The sequence below is a fragment of the Orcinus orca genome, chromosome 8 (genome assembly GCF_937001465.1).
Source record: "Orcinus orca chromosome 8, mOrcOrc1.1, whole genome shotgun sequence".
Lineage (NCBI taxonomy): Eukaryota > Metazoa > Chordata > Mammalia > Artiodactyla > Delphinidae > Orcinus > Orcinus orca.
Genome location: NC_064566.1, coordinates 50,019,525 through 50,043,470, shown reverse-complemented (window position 1 = coordinate 50,043,470; position 23,946 = coordinate 50,019,525). Strand labels below are relative to the sequence as shown.

The window sequence follows — 23,946 nt, the reverse complement described above, 5'->3', positions numbered from 1 at the left end:
CATGTAACAGGCATGTTTGAAACCTGCCTTCAAAATCTGAGGGTTCTGGGCTTCCCTGGTGGCACAGTGGTTGGGGATCCGCCTGCCAATGCAGGAGACAAGGGTTCAAGCCCTGGTCCGGGAGGTTCCCACACGCCGCAGAGCAGCAACGCCCGTGCGCCACAACTACTGGTCCTGCACTCTGGAGCCCACGAGCCACAACTACGGAAGCCCACGTGCCTGGAGCCTGTGCTCCGCAACAAGAGAAGCCACCGCAATGAGAAGCCCACGTACCGCAACCAAGAGTAGCCCCCGCTCACGGCAACTAGAGAAAGCATGCACGCAGCAGGGAAGACCCAACGCAGCCAAAAATAAATAAATAAATAAATAAATAAAATTGAAAAATAAAACAAAATCTGAGGGTTCTGGACTGTAAGCTGTCTAACCAGGGTACCTGACATCACCAGGACCCATGGAGTGATGTGTGGGAAGTGTCATGTACAGGGCCCAGTATAAAGGAGGACTGAGCACTGACCTGGGAGTTGGTGACTTGAATTCAAGTTCTGGCTCTCTGATCCTTAGTTTCCTCATTTGTAAAGAGTCACAATACCTCCAGACCTGGCTGCCTCTCAAGGACTTGTTTGCACATTTTTATAATTTCTTTTTTATTATTAATTTATTTATGTTTGGCTGTGTTGGGTCTTCATTGCTGCGTGCGGGGCCTACTCTTCATTGCAGTGTGCGGGCTTCTCATTGCGGTGGCTTCTCTTGTTGCGGAGCACGGGCTCTAGGCACGCGGGCTTCAGTAGTTGTGGCACACGGGCTCAGTAGTTGTGGCTCGAAGGCTCAGTAGTTGTGGCATATGGGCTCAGTTGCTCCATGGCATGTGAGATCTTCCCAGACCAGGGCTCAAACCTGTGTCCCCTGCCTTGGCAGGTGGATTCTTAACCACTGCGCCACCAGGGAAGTCCTGTAATTTGTTTAACAGACTTGTGAGCTTATTATTTTTCTCTCATTAACCTCTACTATTTCTCCCAAATTGAGCAGCTTTGTTAACTCCCATTATTAGGGTTAATAATCCTTGAGAAGAAACCTTAATGGCATTCCGTGATTTCATCCTGAAGTAGGGTGGTGAAGCCCTAACGACTGCAGTTATAGTGGCAGTATGATGAAGGGATCAAGAGCAGGGCTCTGGGTCCAATGCTAAACGACTCTGTGGAGTTGGCTGAGATCTCTGTTTACATCAGTTTTCTCATTTGTAAAATGGATTCAATAATGGTGCCTGTCTCATTGGATTGTTATGAAGGTTAAGTGAGATAATGATGTAAAATGCTAAACACCATTCTTGGCACATAGTAAGCAATCAGTACATGTTAGATATAATTGTTATTATTGTTGCCTCACTTCTAGATAACCCTAAGGTAAGATCATTTGAAACCAAAATTATTCTAGCCAAGAAAATCAAGCCCTTAGATTTGTTGAGAGTTACTCAGCAAATCAGTAGGACTAGGATAAGAACCCAGGTAATTTGACATAAGCGTAAGTGAGCACTGAAGTCTGTACTCCCTGTTATCTTGGGGCATTGATTGACACTGGTTCTGGACACAAAGCTCAGAACCCTTCAAATGAAGATGCCAAGAGCCCAGCTGATTGATGGAGTGGGAAATATGAGGCAGGAGGGTATAGTGGCTAAGAGCACAGGCTTGGAGCCAGATTGTCAAGCTTGAGTGACCTTGGGCAAGTTACTTTAATCTGTGGCTCGGTTTTCTCATCTGTAAGGTGGGAATGATAATACTACTTTTATCTCATAGACTTACACACATTCTAAGCCCTTTATAGCTTGCTTATTTAGAACATCGCCAGACACATAGTAAGCGCCCAGTGAGTGTCACCTATTATCCAGATACCCATCTCATGGCTTCCAGCTCATTGCTCCCTCTGGGCAGCACTCCCAGCTTCCCCATGTCTATCTTCCAACACTTCCTGAAGCCAGTGTTTCTCTTGGCCGAGCTGCCTGGGTCCCTCTGAAGATGCTTGCTGGCTAATGCTCCATGTCCTCTGATAACACACCCTCATGACCTTAAGAACTTCTCCAAGGCCTTTCCAACCTCTTGGATTAGGTCCTCTCCTCAGGCCATAACATAAAGGAGAAACAGCGAGAGGGCATAAGGGCCTGAGTATATAGGAAGAAACTGCAGCTCCAAAAGGGAAAGCAGCCAAGGCCACACAGATAGTGGAGAACTGGGGCTGGAAGCCAAGCCTTGGGCTCTTTCTGCCACCCTATACCTCACGTACAGAGTGACAGGACAGAGAAAAAAATAGAATACATCACAGACTGAATTTCTGGCCAGCTAGAGTATAGCCTGGATTTCAGACATAGCTACCTCCCTCTCAGGGTCTTGAGTATAGCCTAGAACTAGAGTATAGCCTGGATTTCAGACATAGCTACCTCCCTCTCAGGGTCTTGGCACGCCCTCCCTTATCCCCAGCTCTCAGGAGAAGCATAGGCAGTGGGTGCATTCTCTTAGCTGGAAGCATGTGCCAGTAGGAGAGGAGCCTGAGGAGTCTCTGGGGAACCCTGATCTGGGTGGAGAGACAGGGCCTCTGAATGCCCTTATAATGCCCTAAATCCCTAAATTCTTCATGAAAAGTCATGGGCATTCTGCTTGTTTTAACTCGCAAATCCCACTCCAGAGGGTGTGCTCTTCCCCTGGGGCTAATTATGGTCGGGCCTCACCCCAGGGGGCCAGTTCCCTGGAAATCAGCCCTAGGCCCAACCATGGAGAGAGAAGGGCTGCAAGCTACATTCTAGATAGCTTTTAAGTGAAAACATGTAAATAAATGAGAAAGATTTATTAGTTTAAAAGAAAAGTAGGGGGCTTCCCTGGTGGCGCAGTGGTTGAGAGTCTGCCTGCCAATGCAGGGGACACGGGTTCGTGCCCCGGTCCGGGAAGATCCCACATGCCACGGAGCGGCTGGGCCCATGAGCCATGGCTGCTGAGCCTGCGCGTCCGGAGCCTGTGCTCCGCAACGGGAGAGGCCACAACACTGAGAGGCCCGCATACCGCAAAAAAAAAAAAAAAGAAAAAAAGAAAAGTAGGGACTTCCCTGGTGGCGCAGTGGTTAAGAATCTGCCTGCCAATGCAGGGGACACGGGTTCGATCCCTGGCCTGGGAAGATCCCACATGCCGCGGAGCACCTGGGCCTGTGTGCCACAATTAGCCTGCACTCTAGAGGCCACGAGCCACAACTACTGAAGCCCACGTGCCTAGAGCCCATGCTCCACAACAAGAGAAGCCACTGCAATAAGAAACCTGCACACCGCAACAGAGTAGCCCCTGCTTGCTGCAACTAGAGAAAGCCTGCGCACAGCAACGAAGGCCCAATGCAGCCAAAAAATAAATAAAATAAATTTTTTTTTTTAAAAACTGTGATAAAAAAAATTTTTTAATAAATAATATAAAAATAAATTGGTGCAGCCACTGTGGAGAGCAGTATGGAGGTTCCTTAAAAAACTAAAAATAGAGTTACCGTATGTCGCAGCAATCCCTCTCCTGGGCATATATCCAGAAAAGACGAAAACTCCAATTTGAAAAGATACATGCAGCCCAGTGATCATTGCAGCACTATTTACAATAGCCAGGACATGGAAACAACCTAAATGTCCATCGACAGACGAATGGATAAAGAAGATGTGGTACATATATTACAATGGAATACTACTCAGCCATAAAAAAAGAATGAAATAATGCCATTTGCAGCAACATGGATGGACCTAGAGATTATCATACTAAGTGAAGTAAGTCAGACAGAGAAAGACAAATATTGTATCGTACACTTATATGTGGACACTAAAAGAATGATACAGATGAACTTATTTATGAAACAGAAATAGACTCTCAGACGTAGAAAACAAACTCATGGTTAACAAAGGGAGAAGGGGGAGAGGATAAGTTAGTAGTTTGGGATTAACATATACACACTACTATATATAAAAAAGGTAAGTAATAAGGACCTACTTATAGCACGGGGAACTGTATTCAATATCTTGTAATAATCTATAATGGAAAAGAATCTGAAAAAGAATATATATATGTATATATGTGGGTGTGTGTATGTATAACTGAATCACTTTGCTGTACACCTGAAACTAACACAACTTTGTAAATCAACTATACTTAAAAAAAAAAGAAAAAGGGGCATGTGCCCACATAGACTTGCAAGGTTGAGGGCACCATGGAGCTGTCTGGGTGCTTGTTGCTCCCCTCCATCTCAAAATGATCCCACGCTGATGGTGACTGACTTTGTCCATGTCAGCCTGCCCCACTCAGGTGCTGCTAGAGACCAGAGACATAGCTCCAGTGCTTGGCACACACAGTATGCCCTCAGGAAATGTGGGATGAGTGGATGATGTGGTGATCAGACCCAGTAGAAGCCTGAAAAAAGAGACATTCCAAGCCAGATTTAAGGCAGGAACACGACTTGGGTTTATTAAGGTAGGGCATGAGGGAATCGTGGGGGATGAGTGGACAGAAAAAGGAGGCAAGGAGCCAGAAAAAACTATATCATGAAAATGGGATAGAAAATCTTGGCTTGGTGTGGCTTAAAAGCCGAAATATATTTGAGATCTCTCCTCGTTAACCCTTCCCCCTGCCTTCTTCAAATGGACTCCTGCTTGTTTCCACACAGGGTTTCATCAGGCTTGACATGTCTGAGTTCCAGGAGCGGCATGAGGTGAGTGAGAGTCCTTGGTGAAGTGTGGTTTGGAGAGCCTGTCAACAGGGCTCTGCCTGGCTATTTTGATGTGACTTGTCGATTAGGCCTGAGATAATTCCAGCAGCCTTGGGATTTGTCCTTTGCGGGGAGCATATGTACACAGCAGGGTCACTGATCTGTTTTGCATACGATTTGCTCTGAAGAGTAAACACAGAAAAGATCATCTGCTCTCCCATCACAGCAGGATTCCTTCCACCCAAAGAGACAACCTGATTGTCCTTGTTGAGACAGGCAATCTTAACAGTATATAAAGCCATCTTACCGTTGCATGTCCCATATTGGAAACTAAAAGCATAGAAAGGCCTTCCTAACTTATTTCCTTCCTTCCATCAGGTGGCCAAATTTATTGGGTCCCCACCAGGCTACATCGGCCATGAGGAGGGTGGCCAGCTGACCAAGAAGCTGAAGCAGTGCCCCAACGCTGTGGTGCTCTTCGATGAGGTGGACAAAGCCCATCCAGATGTGCTCACCATCATGCTGCAGCTGTTTGATGAGGTGCCAGTCAGCTTGGGCCGGGATGGAGTTGGGGACACCTGTAGGTATGGGGGGCTGTGAACAGCAGGACCCAGGGGCCCAGAATTGATCATTCCTCAAGTTGCTGCTTCCTCGTATGTACGTTCAGTCACTTAGCAGGTGTGGCTTCACCCCCTCTCTGGACCGGGGCCCAGACTGGGCACCCAAGGAAGACCAGCACTGCCCAACAGTTGAAATGTTGTGGCTGCCCAGACTACCTTCGAAAGAGACAGAATGGGACAGGGGTGCCAGGGGAGAGAGAGAGAGAGCTGAATTTTTAGTTCTAGCTCTGCCCCATCTCTCGGCATCAGGGACCTCGTTTGACAAACAAGGAGGCTGGATCCAATAAGCTCCAAGAACCTTTCTGGCTCAGACAGCTCCTGCTCCTCCCCCTGTCAGCCATCATTTTCACCAGTTCTTTAAAACGCCAGGGACGTTGCTGCTGTCTGTGATGGTGACCATGATGATGGAATGGTGGTGCCCTGGTTCATGGAACCGTCTTCTCCAGAGGAGCTCCAGGCTGGTCACAAGCAAGGACAGTCTCCCTCTTAACTGGTGAAATGAGCTCTAAATGAGAACAACTTCCTCTTTTTCAGCACAGTCTATGTAATAGGCCTGTGCTAAAGACTTTACAGACGTTCTTGCTAATCATCACAATAGCCAGGCAAGGTACCAATCATTTGTTACAGATGAAGAAACTGAGGTTCAGCAAGGTTATAAATGACTTGCCCAAGGCCACAGAGCTACTGTGTGGAAGAGCCAGAAATGGGCTGCAGATACATCTGGTCCCAGAGCCCCAGTTCTCCCCATCTGTACCAGTCCTTATCTTGAGCAGCGGAGGGAGAGCTTATGATCGTGGGAGGGGCTGCCATCCACCTTTTCCAGGGGTCCTGCAGAACTGGGGATGAGGCCTCCCATCTGCTCCCATGCAGGGACTATATTAGCCAGCACATGGCCGGATGGAGTCCAGTCCAGGGAAAATGTCCAGCCCCATTTTCCCTCCAGCCCTGGGAAAATGGAAAGAGGTTTGCTGCCCATGTCAAAGTGCACTAACAAAATGCAGGAATGGATACCCGTGGACCAAATAGCACATCAGGTACCAAGCCAGGAAGAACCAGATCCAAATGTCCCCACAGCTGCCCACTGCCTGTCCCACCTGGCCCAGCATCCTTGCCCCTGCCCCAGTTTATTGCTCTCTTCCTAGGCTCTCATCTGCTCCCTGTCTCGAGACCCACCCCCCACCCCCACTGAGGAATGAAGGCCAAGCCTTCAAAGGTCACATATTCTGTTTCCCGCACCTGTGCTCTGAGACCACCCCGACCCCGACCCCCGCTGCCGCCTTCTAGCCTCTTGGTGGGATTCAGGTACACAGCTGTGGACCAGACCCAAACCTGCCCTCTGGGAACTCCCTACCTAGTAGACAGCAGAAAGGAGATATGATAAAGTTGACATTTTTGTACTTTGTGTGCAGGGCACTGTTATTGCATGTATGAACTCCTTTAATCCTCCCAGAAGGAGGATTGGTTCCCAGAAGATGGTTATTATTACTGACTCCATGTAACAAATGTAGAAACTGAAGTAAAGTGAGACGATTTATTCACCCATGGTCACACAGTTGGGAAGAGGAAATCCAGGATTTGAACCCAGGCAGTCCAGTTCCAGAGCCTGCAGCTAAAATAGTAACTACCATGCAGCCAAGGCCAAAAGAGAACAGTAGATCTGGAATGAAGCATTCACAGGAAGGGAGAGCCCGGCTTAGGGAAGGTGAGCACAGCAGCCTGGTTGGCCTCTCACTTCCCTGGAGAGGTTCCTGGTCCAGAAAGAGGGAAGGCAACTGCTGACTGAAATACAACCAACCCCACCTGGAAAATGCTTACCACTCCCGTGTGTAAGCCCTGTCCACCCCACCCACTGCTGCTGTCACTCCACTGACTACCTTGGGGAGTTGATAATAACTCCTTCCTACAGCTCCCGACAACCTGCTACAGTTTCTGATGTTTATGCGCTTGCATCCATTGACCAAAGCTGCCATCTGAGCTTACTTAGCCAGATTTATGCATGTTTGCTTCTTGAGGACAGAGACCTTGTCTCACTCCAACCATTCCCAGAACCCACAGCGCCAGGAGAAATGCCCTGTTGACAAACTTAATTCAGTAGTAATTCAGCAAACCTTCCAAGGATGAATAAGTATTTGCCAGGTGAACAGAGTGGAGAAGGGCTGGCAGTAGACACCCAGTGTGCAGAAGCACAGGGGCATGAGGCAGCCTGGTATATGCAGAGAACTACAGCTGTTCAGTATTGATCGACTGCAGAGGGAAAGGGAGAATAGAATGGTGGAGATAGGTGGATAAGGTAGACAGGGGCAGGTAAGAATGCCAGGCAGAGGAGTGTGGACTTTTTTGGTGAACAGTAAGAAGCCTTTAAAGACTTTAGGCAAGAGAGAAATATGATCAGGTTTTCACTTTATAAAGATCCTATAGGCAGCAGTGAGCAAATGGACTAGAAGGAAGAAGAGAGACCAGTGAGGAGACTGTTGAAGAGTCCAGGCGAGAGCTTGGGAGGCCTGCTCTCAAGCAGGGCTGTGAGATGGGGAGAGCTCCCGGGAAGTCCGCTGTGCAGGGCTCGGTGGTTGGATGTGAGGAGAGAGGGAGGGACCAAGGATGACCAGCGGCAGGATTTCTGGCCTGGGTGACCCATGGGTGCTGCTGCCATCAACCTGCGGCAGGGAACACAAGGGGATGAGCAACAGATTGATGAGGAAGGTAAGGAGCTAAGGTTTGAAATTGTTGAAAATGAAATGCCACAGCCAGATGGGTATGTCCAAGAAGTCGCTCATCAGTTTGAGCGGTCTGGAGTGTAAGAGAGGCCTGCACCGGAAGCAGAGACTCAGGAATGCTTCAGCACAGAGAGAGTACCAGAAGCCACAGGAAGGGGTGAGATCTCTGACCTAGTGAGAGTATGGTGTGCAGAGAAGAGAGGTAAGAACAGCCTTGCAACCTCTCCAAAAAGAGTCAAAGGCAGAATTGCCAGAGAGTAAGAGGCAAACCAGGAGAAGGTGGTTCAGTGCGGGGCAGAGAGGACAGAGGGAGAACAGACAGTCCCTGCCTCAGTGTTTCTGAGCGAGGGGGAGACAGGCAGCAAAGAGCAGTCCAGCCACTGTGGTGAGTGGTGTGCTAGGATAAGTAGGAGTTATAAGGGCACCTGATCCAGTCTGGGGGAATAGGGAAGCCCCCCCCCCCATATCCACCCAGCCCAGACCTCCCAAGCTTGGACCCAGAAAAGCAGAAGCCCTAATGCTCTCACCAAAACACCAAGCAGAGCTAATGCAGGTCACTTCTCTGTTGACCCCAGAGTCTGTAGCACAGGGCAGAAGTCCTAGGAAGCCCACCCACTGCTCCTTCCTTCAAGGACAGAAACGGGGGAAAGCAGCCCCTATAACCCTGAGGTGAGCATTCACGCGCCACCCAGGATGCGTGCACTCCAGTCGTTGCTGAGAGGCAGGACAGCAACAGCTCCCTCTTTGGGACACATTTTCTTGCCAGGGACTCTGAGGAGAAGGAGACGTGAACAGTGTGAAGGTCACCCTTTGGGTCAGTAATACACTGCACCTGCTCCCCTCACCCACCTGGGACCCATCCTCAGGCCCAGTTATGAGCAGAGCTTTGATCTCTCTGAAAGAAATGGCCACTGGTTATTGCTCTGGCCAGTACAGCAGTGTGTGTGCTCAGTCCTCAGGGATGAGCTCTGCGAACACACACAGGGTCATCTGCACGCACTTGGGCACATCACACATGCACGCAGACATGGTCCCCAAAACTAGAGTTGCCCTTAGTGGATTCTGTCATGTTGTAACCCATAAGCAGGGGGTGAAGTAGGAAGCTAATGGCCAAGCTCAGGAACATCTGCTTGCACCCTTGCCTTCTCTTCGTCCCTCCCAAGGCTGGGACGGGAGAGTGACCAGGATTTGGATCTTGAGGGCCCTGTTGAATAGACCCCCTTGGAACTAACACTTTCTGAGGTCTGTGCCAAGGTCCCATGTAAAGTGAGGCAGAAAAGCACTTGGTACTGTGCCCAGTACACAGTAGGCGCTCAGTTAATGCACATTCCTTTTTTACCTCTGAGGGCCAGGGCTGGTCTGCCTTTGCATTGGCTTTAGAACCAAGGGCTGACCTTGAGTGAGGCCCTCGCCACCAGGGAAAGGGGAACACTTGAGGAGGATTGGTTACCTGAGGCTGGGGCAGGGCCCAGCATCACTGGCTTGGGCAGGTGCCAACAGGCTGAGGTCAGTGACCTTTCCCCAAAGCCATGTTCTCAAACTTGGCAGGAGTTATGCTTTTGCATGCAACCCAGATGAGTTCCCAGGAAGGTCTGCCTCTCCCCACACCTGTCCCGGTAGCTTGTTTCCTGTCAGGATCAAAGGATGCAAACTGAATTTGGCAGAATTCTGAGAAATTTTTATTTAGGGAAAGAAAATTGCATGAGGCCTCATTTTATCCCACACTGTTGGTATGACCCCAGTAGCCTGGTGTACAGTGAAGGATATGGGTTCTGGGGTCAGACAGTTCAATAGAGCCTCAGCTCTACTGTATTCTAGCTGTGAGACCTTGTACAAATTACTTAACCTCTCTGAGCCTCAGCTTCTTTGTAGGGGTGGTGAGGATTCAAGCATTCAGCAAGCAAGTGTTGAGCACATGCTATATGCCAGACACTGTTCTAGGACCCAGTGAGAGCAAGACCCAGCCTCTGCCCTCATAAAGCGACCTTCTAGTGGGCAGAGTGCAACAGTGCACGGAAAGCACTAAGCAGGGCACCGGCAGTGGAAGTAGATGTGCCCATCAAAGTCAGACTCCATCAGTTCCTCTCAATGGGGCCCTGATTAGTGCTTTTTTATAAATGACTGCAAAGTGCTGTTGTACCATGCTAGCCTTGAGGTTTGCTGAGTGGGCAGAGTTCCTTGCCCTTGAACTGAATGGCCCTGGACAGCTACAATTTTCTCATTCTTCTGTCTCCTCCCTCTACTGTTGCCCCTTTTCTCTTTCCTTGTGCATCTGTTTCTAGTAAAGATGCTTTCTTCTGTGTAACCTCTAGAAAAAGCTAAAGATTCCAAGGCAATTTCCCAAGTTGGTTAAAGGAGGGACATTAACCAGGCCAGAGGATGGCTCTAAAGATGCAGAGATTATACCTGTTTCAGTTCATTTACCTGGTCCTCACAATGACCCTGTAGAATACCCTCCTCTGACCTCCTACAGCAGCGTGGCCTTCCCTTTATCATAACATTTAACCACTGAATTGTGACTGCTTGTTTCCTGACCTCACTCCTTCTCTAGACTGGGAGCATGTCAGAGGCTCAGTGAGTCCCCAGTGCCCCAACACAGAGCCTGGCCCAGACTGGGCCTCCAGGAGAGTATGTTGGATGGATGCATGTACAGTCAAGCTGGCTTCTGGGTGCCCTCAGAGATGCCAGACAGCAGGTTCAGTCTCAACCTGGGGCACTCCCAGCAGGTGAGCACTGTAGCCGAGGTGTGAGAACAGTGCTCAGAGACCCCAGAGGAGGGAGTGCTGACTCTGCTGGAGGAGGGGGAGGCACAGGGGTTCTGGAGAGAGCTCCTGGGAGAGGGGCCCAGCCTTACCACTCCCTGACCATGCAGTCACGGTTCCTTCCCAGGGCCGGCTGACAGATGGAAAAGGGAAGACCATCGACTGCAAGGACGCCATCTTCATCATGACCTCCAACGTGGGCAGTGACGAGATAGCACAGCACGCGCTGCAGCTGAGGCAGGAAGCTTTGGAGATGAGCCATAACCGGATCGCCGAGAACCTTGGTACAGCACGTGGCCCGAGCTCTCTGGGCAACTGGTCAAGTGACCAGGCCGCCAGCGCATCTCCTGAGGTCAAGGATGGCAGGATGGCATTGGTGTCCTGGGGCCAGATGAGGGCCCTGGTAGCATCTTTGTTCCTAGCTGGTCCTGACCAGACACCAAGCACCCTACTACATAGTGGAGGGAGGCAGACAGACGGTGCCCCTACTTCCTCAAGAAATCCCCAAGTCTCTTGGGTGACAGGAGGGCTCCAGACAGAGTAATGGACAGAGCCACACCAGGGCATGGGGCCAGGAAGAGGCCAGGGCCTAAGGGGACTGAAGGGATGCACACTCAACAGATGGAGACACTTCGGTGCAATGAGGGGATAGCAGATCAGAAACCGTATGGAGGTGACACAGCCTTTTTCAGCCAGGGAGCCTTCCTGCATAGGAGGAAAGGAGGAGCATGTCAGGCAGGAGGCCACATCTGTCACCTTTCTATTTAGGATTGAACTCTCCAGCCCAGTCTTGGTCCTGACTCTTCTCCTCTCCCTTCCCCTCCTTCATACAGTTCCTACCAGTACATGAGCAGTGGAAGGGCCTAGGAGGTACCCAGTCCAGGCCTCTCATTGTGCAGGTGAGGAGAAGGCTGAGGCCCAGACAGCCTGAGACCTTGACCAGGAACACACAGACCATAAGGGTCAGGACCAGGGCTTTTTTCATGGATAGAGTGAAGGAGCAGGCACAGCTCCCAAAGGTCCTGGGTTTATGATTCTGTCTCTACAGGGGATGTCCAGACTAGTGACAAGATCACCATCTCTAAGAACTTCAAGGAAAATGTGATTCGCCCCATCCTAAAAGTAAGAGCTCTTTGTCATTCCTGCTGGAGCCTCGGGTTGGGGGGGATCCCCTTAGCCATCGTGAAGATACGGAAACCCTCCCACACCCATCTTCCCCAATAGGGTCCAGTAATTCCTTTATACCCTCTGGGTCACTGAGTTCACCCCATCCCTAACCTGGCCCTATAGGCTCACTTCAGGAGAGATGAGTTTCTGGGACGAATCAATGAGATCGTCTACTTCCTCCCCTTCTGCCACTCGGAGCTCATCCAACTCGTCAACAAGGAGCTGAATTTCTGGGCCAAGAGAGTAAGAGCGGGGACTGCCTGTGGGTGGGGGTGGGATATATGCCCACTGGAAGTCAGGGAACACTAGGCTGGGAGCGCCACCCCCAGAAGAAGGAGCACAGAGGGGTCCAGTGGCTATAGGGCACACAGTCTCTCACAGGCCCAGGCCTCAGGCCAGAGCGCTGAGAGATAGAAAGCCCTGGCCCACATTCAGGCATGCTCCTATCTGACCTGTCCCAGGCCAAGCAAAGGCACAACATCACACTGCTCTGGGACCGTGAGGTGGCAGACGTGTTGGTTGACGGCTACAACGTGCACTATGGCGCCCGCTCCATTAAGCATGAGGTGAGCACAGGAGCCTGAGAGAAGTGAGGCACCTCCACACCTCCCTCCCTGGTGCCCCCAGACGCATTCCCTGGGCTCCCAGTCTGTCCAGACAGGCAGGAATTGTTCTTAGAGCAGATGCCTCTTCAGAACCAAAAACAATATAATCAAGTAAAACCCCTATCCTAAAGGGTAACTGAGTTTGAACCCCTACCAGTGTGAGAAACTGGGCTGAGAACCTCAGAAACTGACATTAATGTGTCATTAGCACTGTCCTGCAAGCTTGCGTTGTTAGCCTTTTGCAGATGAAAAAGCTGAAGCTTTGAGTAAGTACTTGCCTGAGCAGTAAGTGATAGAGCCAGGCCTCCAGGCTTTGGCAGTGAAGACCACTTCACCTACCACCTGCAGGTGGAGCGCCGTGTGGTAAACCAGCTGGCGGCCGCCTACGAGCAGGACCTGCTGCCAGGGGGCTGCACTCTGCGCATCACTGTGGAGGACTCAGACAAGCAGCTACTCAAGAGTCCTGAACTGCCCTCACCCCAGGCTGAGAAGCGTCCACCCAAGCTGCGGCTGGAGATCATCGATAAGGACAGCAAGACCCACAGATTGGACATCCAGGCACCACTAAACCCTGAGAAGGTGTGCCACACCCTCTAGTGTCTACCTACCTGCCTATACGTGCCCTGAACACCTAATAAAGCCCCCTTGGCTGTGGCATGGTAACGACCTACCTTCTCCTCCTGCCTCTCGCTCCTCTCCAAAGTCAAAAGCAGGAATTTTGCCCTACCCTGATCCCTTCCTGTGGGCCCCACATGTGCTAACAGGTCTCTGGGAGAGGAGCTGCTCCTCCATCCCCTTCAAGCCAGGGGGAAGAGGGAGGTCTCTTATCTCTGTCCTTCAGCGTGATCCCCATGTCCCAGCGTCTCTGGAACTTTATCATGTTTCCTGGAAGCTCAGAAGTATGGCAGCTGAGAACAGATCTGGCTGGAAAGAGACAGGGACCAGGCTGTGACCTGCCACCCTTTACTGGCTCTCATGCAACTGAGTCCCCAGAATGTCTCCACTGGGAATGGAGAAGAATGCAGAGGCCCAGGCACAGAGGTTCTGCATTTAGGCCGTAGCTTCCTCTTTCCCAAGCTCTAAAATTCCAAGGGAAAGGGACTCTCAGGGACACTACTGTGTCATAGCTACTGTTGCTCCCCACCCCGTGTTCAGAGGTCAGACCAGAGCATGTCTCTCCAGCCTTGGAACTAAGCCAGCATAGGGCATCTTTAGGAGGAAGGCTGACTGGGTACTACCCTGCCCTACACGGAGACTGGACAGAAGTTACCAAATGACCAAGCAAGGTCAGCTCTACAGGGCCTCCTTCAGGAGACCAACTACGTAGACATTGGGGAACTGCAGGAGGAGGAATCATGGGGTCGGGCTCTGCCCAGATGGCCATGGAGCCTGCCTCAGCCCCGTCTATACTATGATCCCAGCTAAGTGAACCTGGAATAAACAGCTCCCCTGTGCAGTCTGCATGTTAGTCACTAAGCAGAGGGACTGCACACCATCCCCCAAGGCATTCCACAGACCAGACATGTTCCAGCCTCAGCTTAGCAGGGCACAGCAAGGCTTGGTACACCTTGGGAACCATCTGCAATAGCCACCATCGATGACCATGTCATCACCCTCCCCCTGCGGGGCCATTTTGGAACCTTCCTTTGGTGTTACAAAGTCTCTTTCAGGAAGCAGAAAATGGGGACAGGAATCAAAATCCCTTGGGTGATGACAACATGGCGAGTGTGAGGCAGTCAGAAGCCAGAACATGGGCTCCAGCAGATGCTCCAGAAATCACTGTCCAGCCCCTCAAGGAGTTGTCTGCTGCTTCTTAACCTCAGTGACTGCCATTCTTTTTTTTTTTTAATTTATTTTATTTACTTATTTTTGGCTGCGTTGGGTCTTTGTTGCTGCACGCGGGCTTTCTGTAGTTGCAGCGAGTGGGGGCTACTCTTCGTTGCGGTGTGTGGGCTTCTCATTGCTGTGGCTTCTCTTGTTGCAGAGCATGAGCTCTAGGTGCACAGGTTTCAGTAGTTGTGGCACGTGGGCTCAGTAGTTGTAGCTCACGTGCCATTCTTTTTTGTGTGTTATTATTATTATTATTATTATTTTACTTCTTGCTCTGAAATAATTTTAGACTTACAGGTAGTTGCCAAAATAATAGAGTTCCCATGCACCCTTCACCAGCTTCTCCTAATATTAACATCTTTAAAAATTATTAAATTACAGTATAATTAGTAAAACCAGGAAATTAACATGATACAGTACTACTAACTAATCTGTAGACATTCAAATTTTGCCATGTTCCCCACTGATGTCCTTTTTCTGGTCCAGAATCCAATCGAGGAGCCCACATTGCATTTTGTTATGTTTTCTTCATCTCCTTCAGCCTGTGACAGTTCCTCTGGCTTTCTTTGCCTTTTATGACCTTGACACTTTTGAAATGTCCAGATCAGTTAATTTGTAGAATGTCCCTTAATTTGGGTTTGCCTGCTGTTTTCACATGATTAGATCGAGGGTCTACATTTTGGGCAAGACTAACCCACAAGTGATGCTGTGCCCTTCTTAGTGCCTCATAGTGGCAGCACATGGCTGAGGTTGTGTGTGCCAGTTTCTCCACTGTAGGTTTACTAATTTCCCTTTTGAAATTAATAAGAATCTCATGGAAAGATAGGAGCTGTATAGATGTCTTATTTATCCTTAGAATTTTGCCTATTGATTTTTAGCATCCATCAATGGTTCTTACTTATAACAAGCATTAATATTGTATTTGCCTAATGATGACTTTCTCTTTTCTTATTCCATCTATGTTTATTAATTGGTATTCTACTGTAAGGAACAGCTGTCTCTTTTCCCCCATTTATTTATTCAGTAATTTATTTATATTAGTATAAACTAATGGATATTTGTTTTAGTCTATGGGTTATAACCTAATACTAACATAGTTTTTTTTTTGCTCATTTGGCCTAGATTTGGCCATTGGGAGCTCCTAAATTGGCTCCTGTGTTGTTTCAACATTGCCCCATCATTTTTTTTAGTATTGCCTTACTTTCTGGTACCACAGGATATTCCAGGCTCACTCATACTTTTCTTGTCCCAGCCCTGGCATCAGCCATTTCTCTAAGCAGCTCCTGGTTCCTTTTATTTGAGAATGGTACTTAGAAACTAAGGTGGTATATTCATTGCTACTGGAGTGTTGTTGCTTCTAGGCCTTTTCAGCACACAAAGCTAGGAAATATATGTGTGTATGTTAACACATGTATCACACACAACTGAATTTATTACTGTATCTGTCCATCTGTATATTATTAAAAACTATGAGTCTGTATTGATGCCTACAGTTCTAATCCAATACCACAAGGTTTGCAATTTGCCCTTATTATTATGACTTTACTATTCTTTTTCTGCTTCTTCCTCTCCTGCTATCTCTGTTTCTTCTCCTCTCACTCTGTTTTTTGTTCAGACTTCCCTTAGAGGCTCTAATTAAGTCAGTCGGTGACCATCCTATATGGAACATTCCTATTGGATAAAGTTCTTATGCTTGGCTGTCAGTCCCTTGGTTTAGTCAGCTGCGGCCAGGAGCAGCAGACATATAACTCAAAACCAGATAATTTTTGTACAAGAAAACCCAATGGCCACCTTTCTGAGAAGAGGGTAGGGGACAGGGTAGACCCTCAGATTCTGAGGAACTTAAGTATCACTTGTAGGGAATCTTAGCTAGACCTCCTAGGTGATGTTGGACCATAGCATCCTAGGCAGTATTCAGCTCACTTGCATTATCTGTTCTATGTAAGAACAAATAGAGTGTAAGATCCAAGAGGGCAGATACCCAGTTATTCCACTCACTATCCTATTCATAGAAGCTGGCACAGAGCCATCACATGATGGCTGCTCCAGGTATTTGGATGGATGGGTGGGCCCTGCAGCAAGCATAGACCTTCATAGTGAGTCCCAGGACAGAACAGTATCATATGTTCATGGAGTACACATTTGTCATGTGTTTGTGGCAGGCAGTAGAACCTGCTAGACCCTTAGTGAATGGGGCAAAGTAAGACCCCAGATACTTACTGAGTATCCAGAAATACATGAGGCTGGACTTGCAAATGAAAATGTAATATCTTTATTGTTCAAAAGGAAAAATTCAAAGATATGTAGTGATGGTTTTAGGAATTTAGAAAAAAACACATTTAAAGCATAGGAAAATAGAAAATGGATCAATTAAAGATAAAACCTGAAGTTAAGTAGGAATTCAAAAAACAAAAAAAGGAGAAAGGATAAGAAAACTATTCTTTTTGAAAACACCAATAAAATAGATAAAATCTCCTCAGCCTGATATAAGGAAAAAGCAAAAAAAAAAAAAACAAGATTAGGAATGAGAAATCAGACATAACCACATATATGAAAGTATTTAAAATAATTTTAGGAGAAGTCTGTGGCCACAATTTTGAAAACAGAGCAGATAGATCGTTTCCTAGCAAACACTGACCCAAGTCAGTGGTTTGAATACGCCAATTAGTTACCAAAAGAAGAGATTGGAAAGGTCATTAAAATTTTATCTTTTTAAAAGATTGTTTTCTTTAAACTTTTTAAATTGACATATACATGGAAAAGTACACAAATCACAAGTATACAATTCAATGAGTTATCCACAAAGTGAATACCACTGTAGCCATCATCCAGCCCAAAAAATAGATCAGAGTAATTTTTAATTACTATAAAAACTGATTCAGATCATGGGAAAAGATGGAAAGATGCTCAGTTGATTTTTAAAGGCCAGCGTAAGATTAATACTCAAACCCGCTAAACTGCCAAAAAGAATGCCATAGCTTAATCTCATCTACGACTATAGAGGCAAAACTTCCAAATAAAACTAAGTTGAATTATACAACATAATTACGTAAGTTTTATTTCAGCAATACAAGCCTCAGTATCAGGAAATTTATTAATATAATCCATTACATCAAGAACTTGAAGATTATTTAAATGTCTGTAGATTAATATTAATTTTCTTATTTTGATAATAGTTCTTATGATTATGTAAGAGAATATCCTTGTTTTTAGAAAATATACATTGAAATATTTAAAGATAAAGACAGTTGGCAAACGTTTCAGGAAGCTAAATTATACATACACACACATACAGAAGTATACATACAGAATGATAAAACAAAAGTAAAGTATTTACATGGAGGAAATCTGAGTGAAGGGTATACAGGAACTCTTTGTATTGTTTTTGCAACTTTTCTGTAAGTCTAAAATTATTTCAGAATAAAGTTTTTTTAATGAAAGGAGATGAACATTTTATCAGTATATGCTGAAAAAGCATTTGATAAAATATTACAGCTTTAAGTATGATTTGATAAACTCCAAGTAAAAGAAACCATCAAAAGCCAATAGCAAACATTTTTAATTATAAATACTAAAGCTACTTCTGTTAAAGTCTGAAATAAGACAAGAGTCAACACTGCTTTGAAAATTTAGGTGTAAATAATTAGGCAAGAAAAGTGAGTAATTGGTATCTATTGGAAAATAATAAATGATCTTGTTTTGTTGATATGTGACTATGCTTTTAGGAGATCTAAGAGGCTATAAGTAAAACCTATTAGCATTAATAAGGAAATTTGGTAAGTGAGTAAAAGATAAATGTACAAAAATCAATTGCTTTTTTCTATTCCAGCAATAATCAACTAGAAACAATAACAAAAGTATTCCATTCACAATTGAAATAAATAGGTGTATGTATATGCTCATATAAATATAAAATATCTCTGGAAGAGAGAAGAATTGGGCAGAGAGGAGATTGCAATGGAAGGGTAAATTCACTGTATTCACTTTTATAATTTAAAGTTTTGAACCATATTAATGTGATACCTATTCAAAATTATAAAATACGAAGAATAAACAAAAAATCATATTGAAGGGCATAGAACAAGATCTGACAAGTGAAAAGACATACCAGGTTCTTGGAAGGGTGACTTGATATCATTAAAGTGTCAATTCTTTAATATACAATTCAGTGCAAGCATAGTTAGACTCGAACATCTTTAATTTAATAAAATTAAAATCATGTTATACTGAAGTGTCTAGTAGCTTCACCATATGGAGCTACTGTTTTCTGGGTTAGGGAGATAATGAGTTACTACTGCTGTCAGTTACTACAATTCCATCTTGATAGCACGCAAACTAGAGAATAAGTAAATGTAACTACTATCAATGTACACCCTAAATAAAATTATGAGAGAATAGAAAGAGAAGAATTAATGTCTGTGACTGGAGTGTAGAGAGTGTATGTGAGTGTGAAGAAGAGGAGAACGTGGTGGGAAATGAAGCTAGAGAGATGAGTTTCTGTACTTCATAGTGTCTTGAATGCCATGCTGAGAGGATGAAATGGCCATATTTGTGTCTTTAAAAGACCCTATGGGGCTTCCTTGGTGGCACAGTGGTTGAGAGTCTGCCTGCCGATGCAGGGGACACGCGTTCGTGCCCCGGTCCAGGAAGATCCCATATGCCGCGGAGCGGCTGGGCCCGTGAGCCATGGCCGCTGAGCCTGCGCGTCCGGAGCCTGTGCTCCGCAACAGGAGAGGCCAGAACAGTGAGAGGCCCACGTACCGCAAAAAAAAAAAAAAAAAGCCCCTTGATTGCAGTATGCAGAATGTTTGGGGGTGACTTCTGACCAATATATCAATATAACAGACAGTAGTTCCAGGCAAACTCACTTCCTACCTCAAATATAGAAATATTGAATATTATGTAGCCAAAAAAAAAAGTTTGACACACAACTGGACTTAAACCTAAAAATGGGAAATCCCAGGGTTCCAGAAATGAATGGGAACCCAAAAGTCAGAGGGTTTGTGAGAGTGGAGGTCAAAGAGTTCATGGAGACTTGGGACTCAGATATAGGCCTAATGGCTGAGTGCTAGGCCTTCAACACTGAAACAGGAGTCTCAAAGGACTACTTCCTTGTGAAATGAAGACTAGAAAAACACTGCTCCTTAACCTGGGAATCAGTAGGGAAATACAAAAAAGTCTAACATCACTCAGAGATGTAAGTAGAAAGAGTCAGCTACAAAGAAACTAAGACATTTGCTGTTTGTGAGAGTGTGGTCTAAATTCACAGTACCCAAATGTTACTGGAACGTCAAGATGAAAAACTAACAAAAAACTGGTCCTGGGCCGTAGGATCCCTTAGAAGCAAACACAAAACTGTTCTGTAAGGATATTCTTGTAACCAAGTTTTCACAAAGGAACCTTTGGAAAAACAAGTCCTATTGAAATGAGCTTACAGGAAAACTTACCCCAAATAAAGGAGGAGGAGAAGAGAAAACGAAAGAAGAAGAAGCAAACCACCATGAAGGAGAGCAAACTCAGCAGATGCAACAAGTGGGAGATTTTGCACTCCAAGAATTGTAGCAGAAGAATCTGAATTTAAAAGACGTATGTTGGCACTTCCCTGGTGGTGCAGTGGTTAAGAATCCGCCTGCCAATGCAGGGGACACGGGTTCGATCCCTGGTCCGGGAAGATCCCACATGCCGTGGAGCAACTAAGCCCGTGCGCCACAACTACTGAGCCTGTGCTCTGGAGCCCGTGAGCCACAACTACTGAGCCCACGTGCCACAACTACTGAAGCCTGTGCACCTAGAGCCTGTGCTCCGCAACAAGAGAAGCCACTGCAATGAGAAGCCCACGTACTGCAACGAAGAGTAGCCCCCACTCGCCGCAACTAGAGAAAGCCCACACACAGCAGCAAAGACCAAATGCAGCCATAAATAAATAAATAAATTTTTTAAAAATTAAAAATAAAAGTATGTTTAGGGACTTACCTGGTGGTGCAGTGGTTAAGAATCTGCCTGCCAATGCAGGGGACATGGGTTCGAGCCCTGGTCTGGGAGGATCCTGCATGCCGCGGAGCAAGTAATCCTGTGCACCACAACTACTGAGCCTGTGCTCTAGAGCCCGTGAGCCACAACTACTGAGCCCACATGCCAAAACTACTGAAGCCCACGTGCCTAGAGCCTGTGCTCTGCAACAAGAGAAGCCCATGTACCACAAGGAGGAGTAGCCCCCACTCGGCACAACTAGAGAAAGCCCGCACGCAGCAGCAAAGACCCAACACAGCCAAAAATAAATAAATTTTAATAAATAAAAAATAAAGTATGTTTAAAATATTCAGAGAAATAAAGGGAGGACTAGAAACCATAAGGCAAGAAAGGACAGTATGAAAAAAGAATAGGTGAACTTGAAAAAAGAACCTTTGTTCTAGGTGGTTTCTTTAGATTTATTTCCTTTTTTTTTTTTTCCCCTGAACAATTTTCTCTACTGTGGTCTTAACTGATTTAGGTATTAAATAACAGAACCACTAAGTACTCGTATTCTTTAAAGGATAAAGATTTGGGTCACCCACTGGGCTCCAAGGAGCTGACCTAGGACAAGGGAAATACCCGCTAGGGTTGGGGGAAGAGGGCAGTCACCAGTGTGCCACCCCCAGGGCCATGATCAGTTGCAGAAATAAGGAATGTACCTGCCAGCACAATCCTGGAACTCTGCCCACCATCCTGCAAGAGTCGTTCCAGTCTAATCCCAGCATTCCTCACAGGTTTGTCAAAGTAATTTCAAGAGGTCTGAACGTCAGTGGTCATCTACCATCACCTCATCACATAGTGTTCCCAACACTTCCCTGTGCCCCCAGTTCTTCCTTCAATAATCAACAAATTTTTCTATATAAGCATCTTGTTGGAATGTTTGCTCCATCTCTTCACCATTTTTTCTTTTTTTTTTCTGTTACTGAAGTATAGTTGATTTACAATATTGTGTTAGTTTCAGGTGTACAGCAAAGTGATCCGGTTATATGTATAGATGTGTATATTCTTATTTTCCAATTCTTTTCCATTATAGTTCATTACAAGATTTTGAATATAGTTCTCTGTGCTATACAGTAAATCCTTGTTGTTTATTTTATATATGGTAGTATGCATCTGTTAATCCCATACTCCCCAATTTATCCCTCCCCACCTCTTACCTTTTGGTAACCATGAGTTTATTTTCTATGTCCATGAGCCTGTTTTTGTTTTGTAAATTCGTTTGTACTGCTTTTTAGATTACACATATGAGTGATATAATATTTGTCTTTCTCTTTCTTACTTAGTATGATGATCTCTAGGTCCATCAATGTTGCTGCAAATGACATTACTTCATTTTTTTATGGCTGAGTAATATTTCATTGTATATATATACCACATCTTCTTTATCCATTCATCTGTTCATGGACCCTTAGGTTTCTTCCATGTCTTGGCTGTTGTAAATAATGCTGCTATGAACATTGGGGTGCATGTGTCTTTTGGAATTAGAGCTTTCGTCTTTTTTGCATATATGCCCAGTAGTGGGATTGATGGATCATATGGTAGTTCTATTTTTAGTTTTTTAAGGAACCTCCATACTGTTCTCCATAGTGGCTGTACCAATTTACGTTCCCCCCAGCAGTGTAGGAGGGATCCCTTTTCTCCACACCCTCTCCAGCGTTTGTTATTTGTAGACTTTCTGATGTTGCCCATTGTGACTGGTGTGAGGTGATACCTTATTGTAGTTTTGATTTGCTTTTCTCTAATAATTAGTGATGTTGAACATCTTTTCATGTGCTTGTTGGCCATCTGTATGTCTTTGGAGGAATATCTATTTCAGTCTTCTGCCCATTTTTTGATTGTTTTTTTGTTATTGCATTATATGAGCCGTTTGTATATTTTGGAAGTTAAGCCCTTGTCGGTCACATGATTTGCAAATATTTTCTCCCAGTCCATAGGTTGTCTTTTCATTTTGTTTATGGTTTCCTTTGCTGTGCAAAAGCTTATAAGTTTGATTAGGTCCCATTTGTTTATTTTTGCTTTTATTTCTATTGTGTTGGGAGACTGACCTAAGAAAACATTGCTATGATTTATGTCAGAGAATATTTTTCACCTTAACTGTCTCCTGAAGGTATCGTTTACTCTGGCTGTCCCTTAAGATGCTTCTTCCCCTGTAGTCCTCTTAGGTGGCAGCTGCTTTTATTGTCAGACCCAGGAAGTGAGCCCCCACTGCTTCTCTGTGATTATTGCTCATCTTTCCTCCTAGCTTTTTTAAGTTCAGCAGTTTGACTATTCCAGCCCTCTGTCATTGCCCTATCTACTGATCTCTCAACAACTTCCCTCACACAAGGAAGATCTTAGGCCCCATATCACTTTCTCCCTTCCTCAACACATGCCATCATTCTTGGTGGCTTCAACTTCCCATGAATGACTTATCCAATACCCTACTTTGCTTACACTTAGTGACCTTTTTGTGCCCCTGCCCACCTTAGCCACCTGTATCATGGTCACATCTAAATTTTATCAACAATAACTGTACTTCCTCCAAAACCCCGATCCTTCTCTGGCCAGTCTAGTATACTGAGTAAATGAAAAACTTTTACAACTCAACAATAAAAAGACAATTTAAATAGGAAAAGCATCTGAGTAAACATATCTCCAAAGAAGGTATACAAATGTCCAATAAGCACATCCTTAGCCATCAGGGAAATGCAAACCAAAACTGCACACCCACTAGAATGGCTATAATCAAAAAGATAGACAATAGCTAGTGTTGGTGAGGATGCTGAGAAACTGGGAATGTAAAATGATGCAACCACTTTGGAAAAGAGTCTAGCAGTCCCTTAAAAGATTAAACATAGCATTTCCATGTCCCAGCAATTCCATTCCTAAGTATACCTAAGAGACCTGAAAACATACACCCACACAAAAACTTGTTGCACAAATGTTCAGAAAGTAGAAACAACCCAAATGCCCATCAAACTAATGAATGAATAAACAAAACTTGGTATATCCATACAATAGAATATTATTTATCCATAAAAAGAATGAAGTAATGACTCATGCTACAACATGGATGAACCTTGAAAACATGCTAAATGAAAGAAGCCAGTTACAAAAGAATACATATTATGATTCCTTTTATATGGAAATGTCTAGATAGGCAAATCAATAGAGACAGAAAGTAGATTAGTGGTTGTCAGCGGCTGAGGGAAGAGGGGAATGGGAACAACTGATAATGGGCTTCTTTTGGAATGATGAAAATGTTATAGAATTACATAGTGGTGACGGTTGCACAACTTTGTGCAGTCACGCAATTGTACACTTCAAAGGGTAAATTTTATGATGTGAGTTACCTCAATTTTTTATATCAAAAAATTATACATCAAATGTAAGAAAATTTTCTTTAAAAATAAGGCTTTTTTTTTTAATGTATCGAAGTTAAATATCAAGAGAATGGGAAGACAAGCCATAGACTGAGAGAAAATATTTGCAAAACATAGTATCTGATGAAGGACTGATAGCCAAAATATACAAAGAACTCTTAAAA

At 45.4% G+C, this 23,946-nt stretch overlaps 1 protein-coding gene across 3 annotated transcripts in view; it reads left to right on the top strand.

Annotated features, from left to right (window-relative positions):
• Positions 1 to 23,946, top strand: part of CLPB (caseinolytic mitochondrial matrix peptidase chaperone subunit B) — a 164,687-nt gene that overhangs the window by 132,716 nt on the left and 8,025 nt on the right. For 2 of the 3 annotated variants that reach the window (XM_004279753.3, XM_004279754.3), the window contains 7 exons: positions 4,669 to 4,713; positions 5,089 to 5,250; positions 10,934 to 11,090; positions 11,855 to 11,928; positions 12,097 to 12,216; positions 12,435 to 12,539; positions 12,927 to 20,857. In XM_004279753.3, coding sequence (XP_004279801.1) covers positions 4,669 to 4,713; positions 5,089 to 5,250; positions 10,934 to 11,090; positions 11,855 to 11,928; positions 12,097 to 12,216; positions 12,435 to 12,539; positions 12,927 to 13,175 — 912 coding nt within the window. In that variant the 3' untranslated portion in view covers positions 13,176 to 20,857. Of the gene's footprint in view, positions 1 to 4,668; positions 4,714 to 5,088; positions 5,251 to 10,933; positions 11,091 to 11,854; positions 11,929 to 12,096; positions 12,217 to 12,434; positions 12,540 to 12,926; positions 20,858 to 23,946 lie in introns of those variants that run through there. The other variant, XM_049713879.1, reaches the window with a different exon arrangement.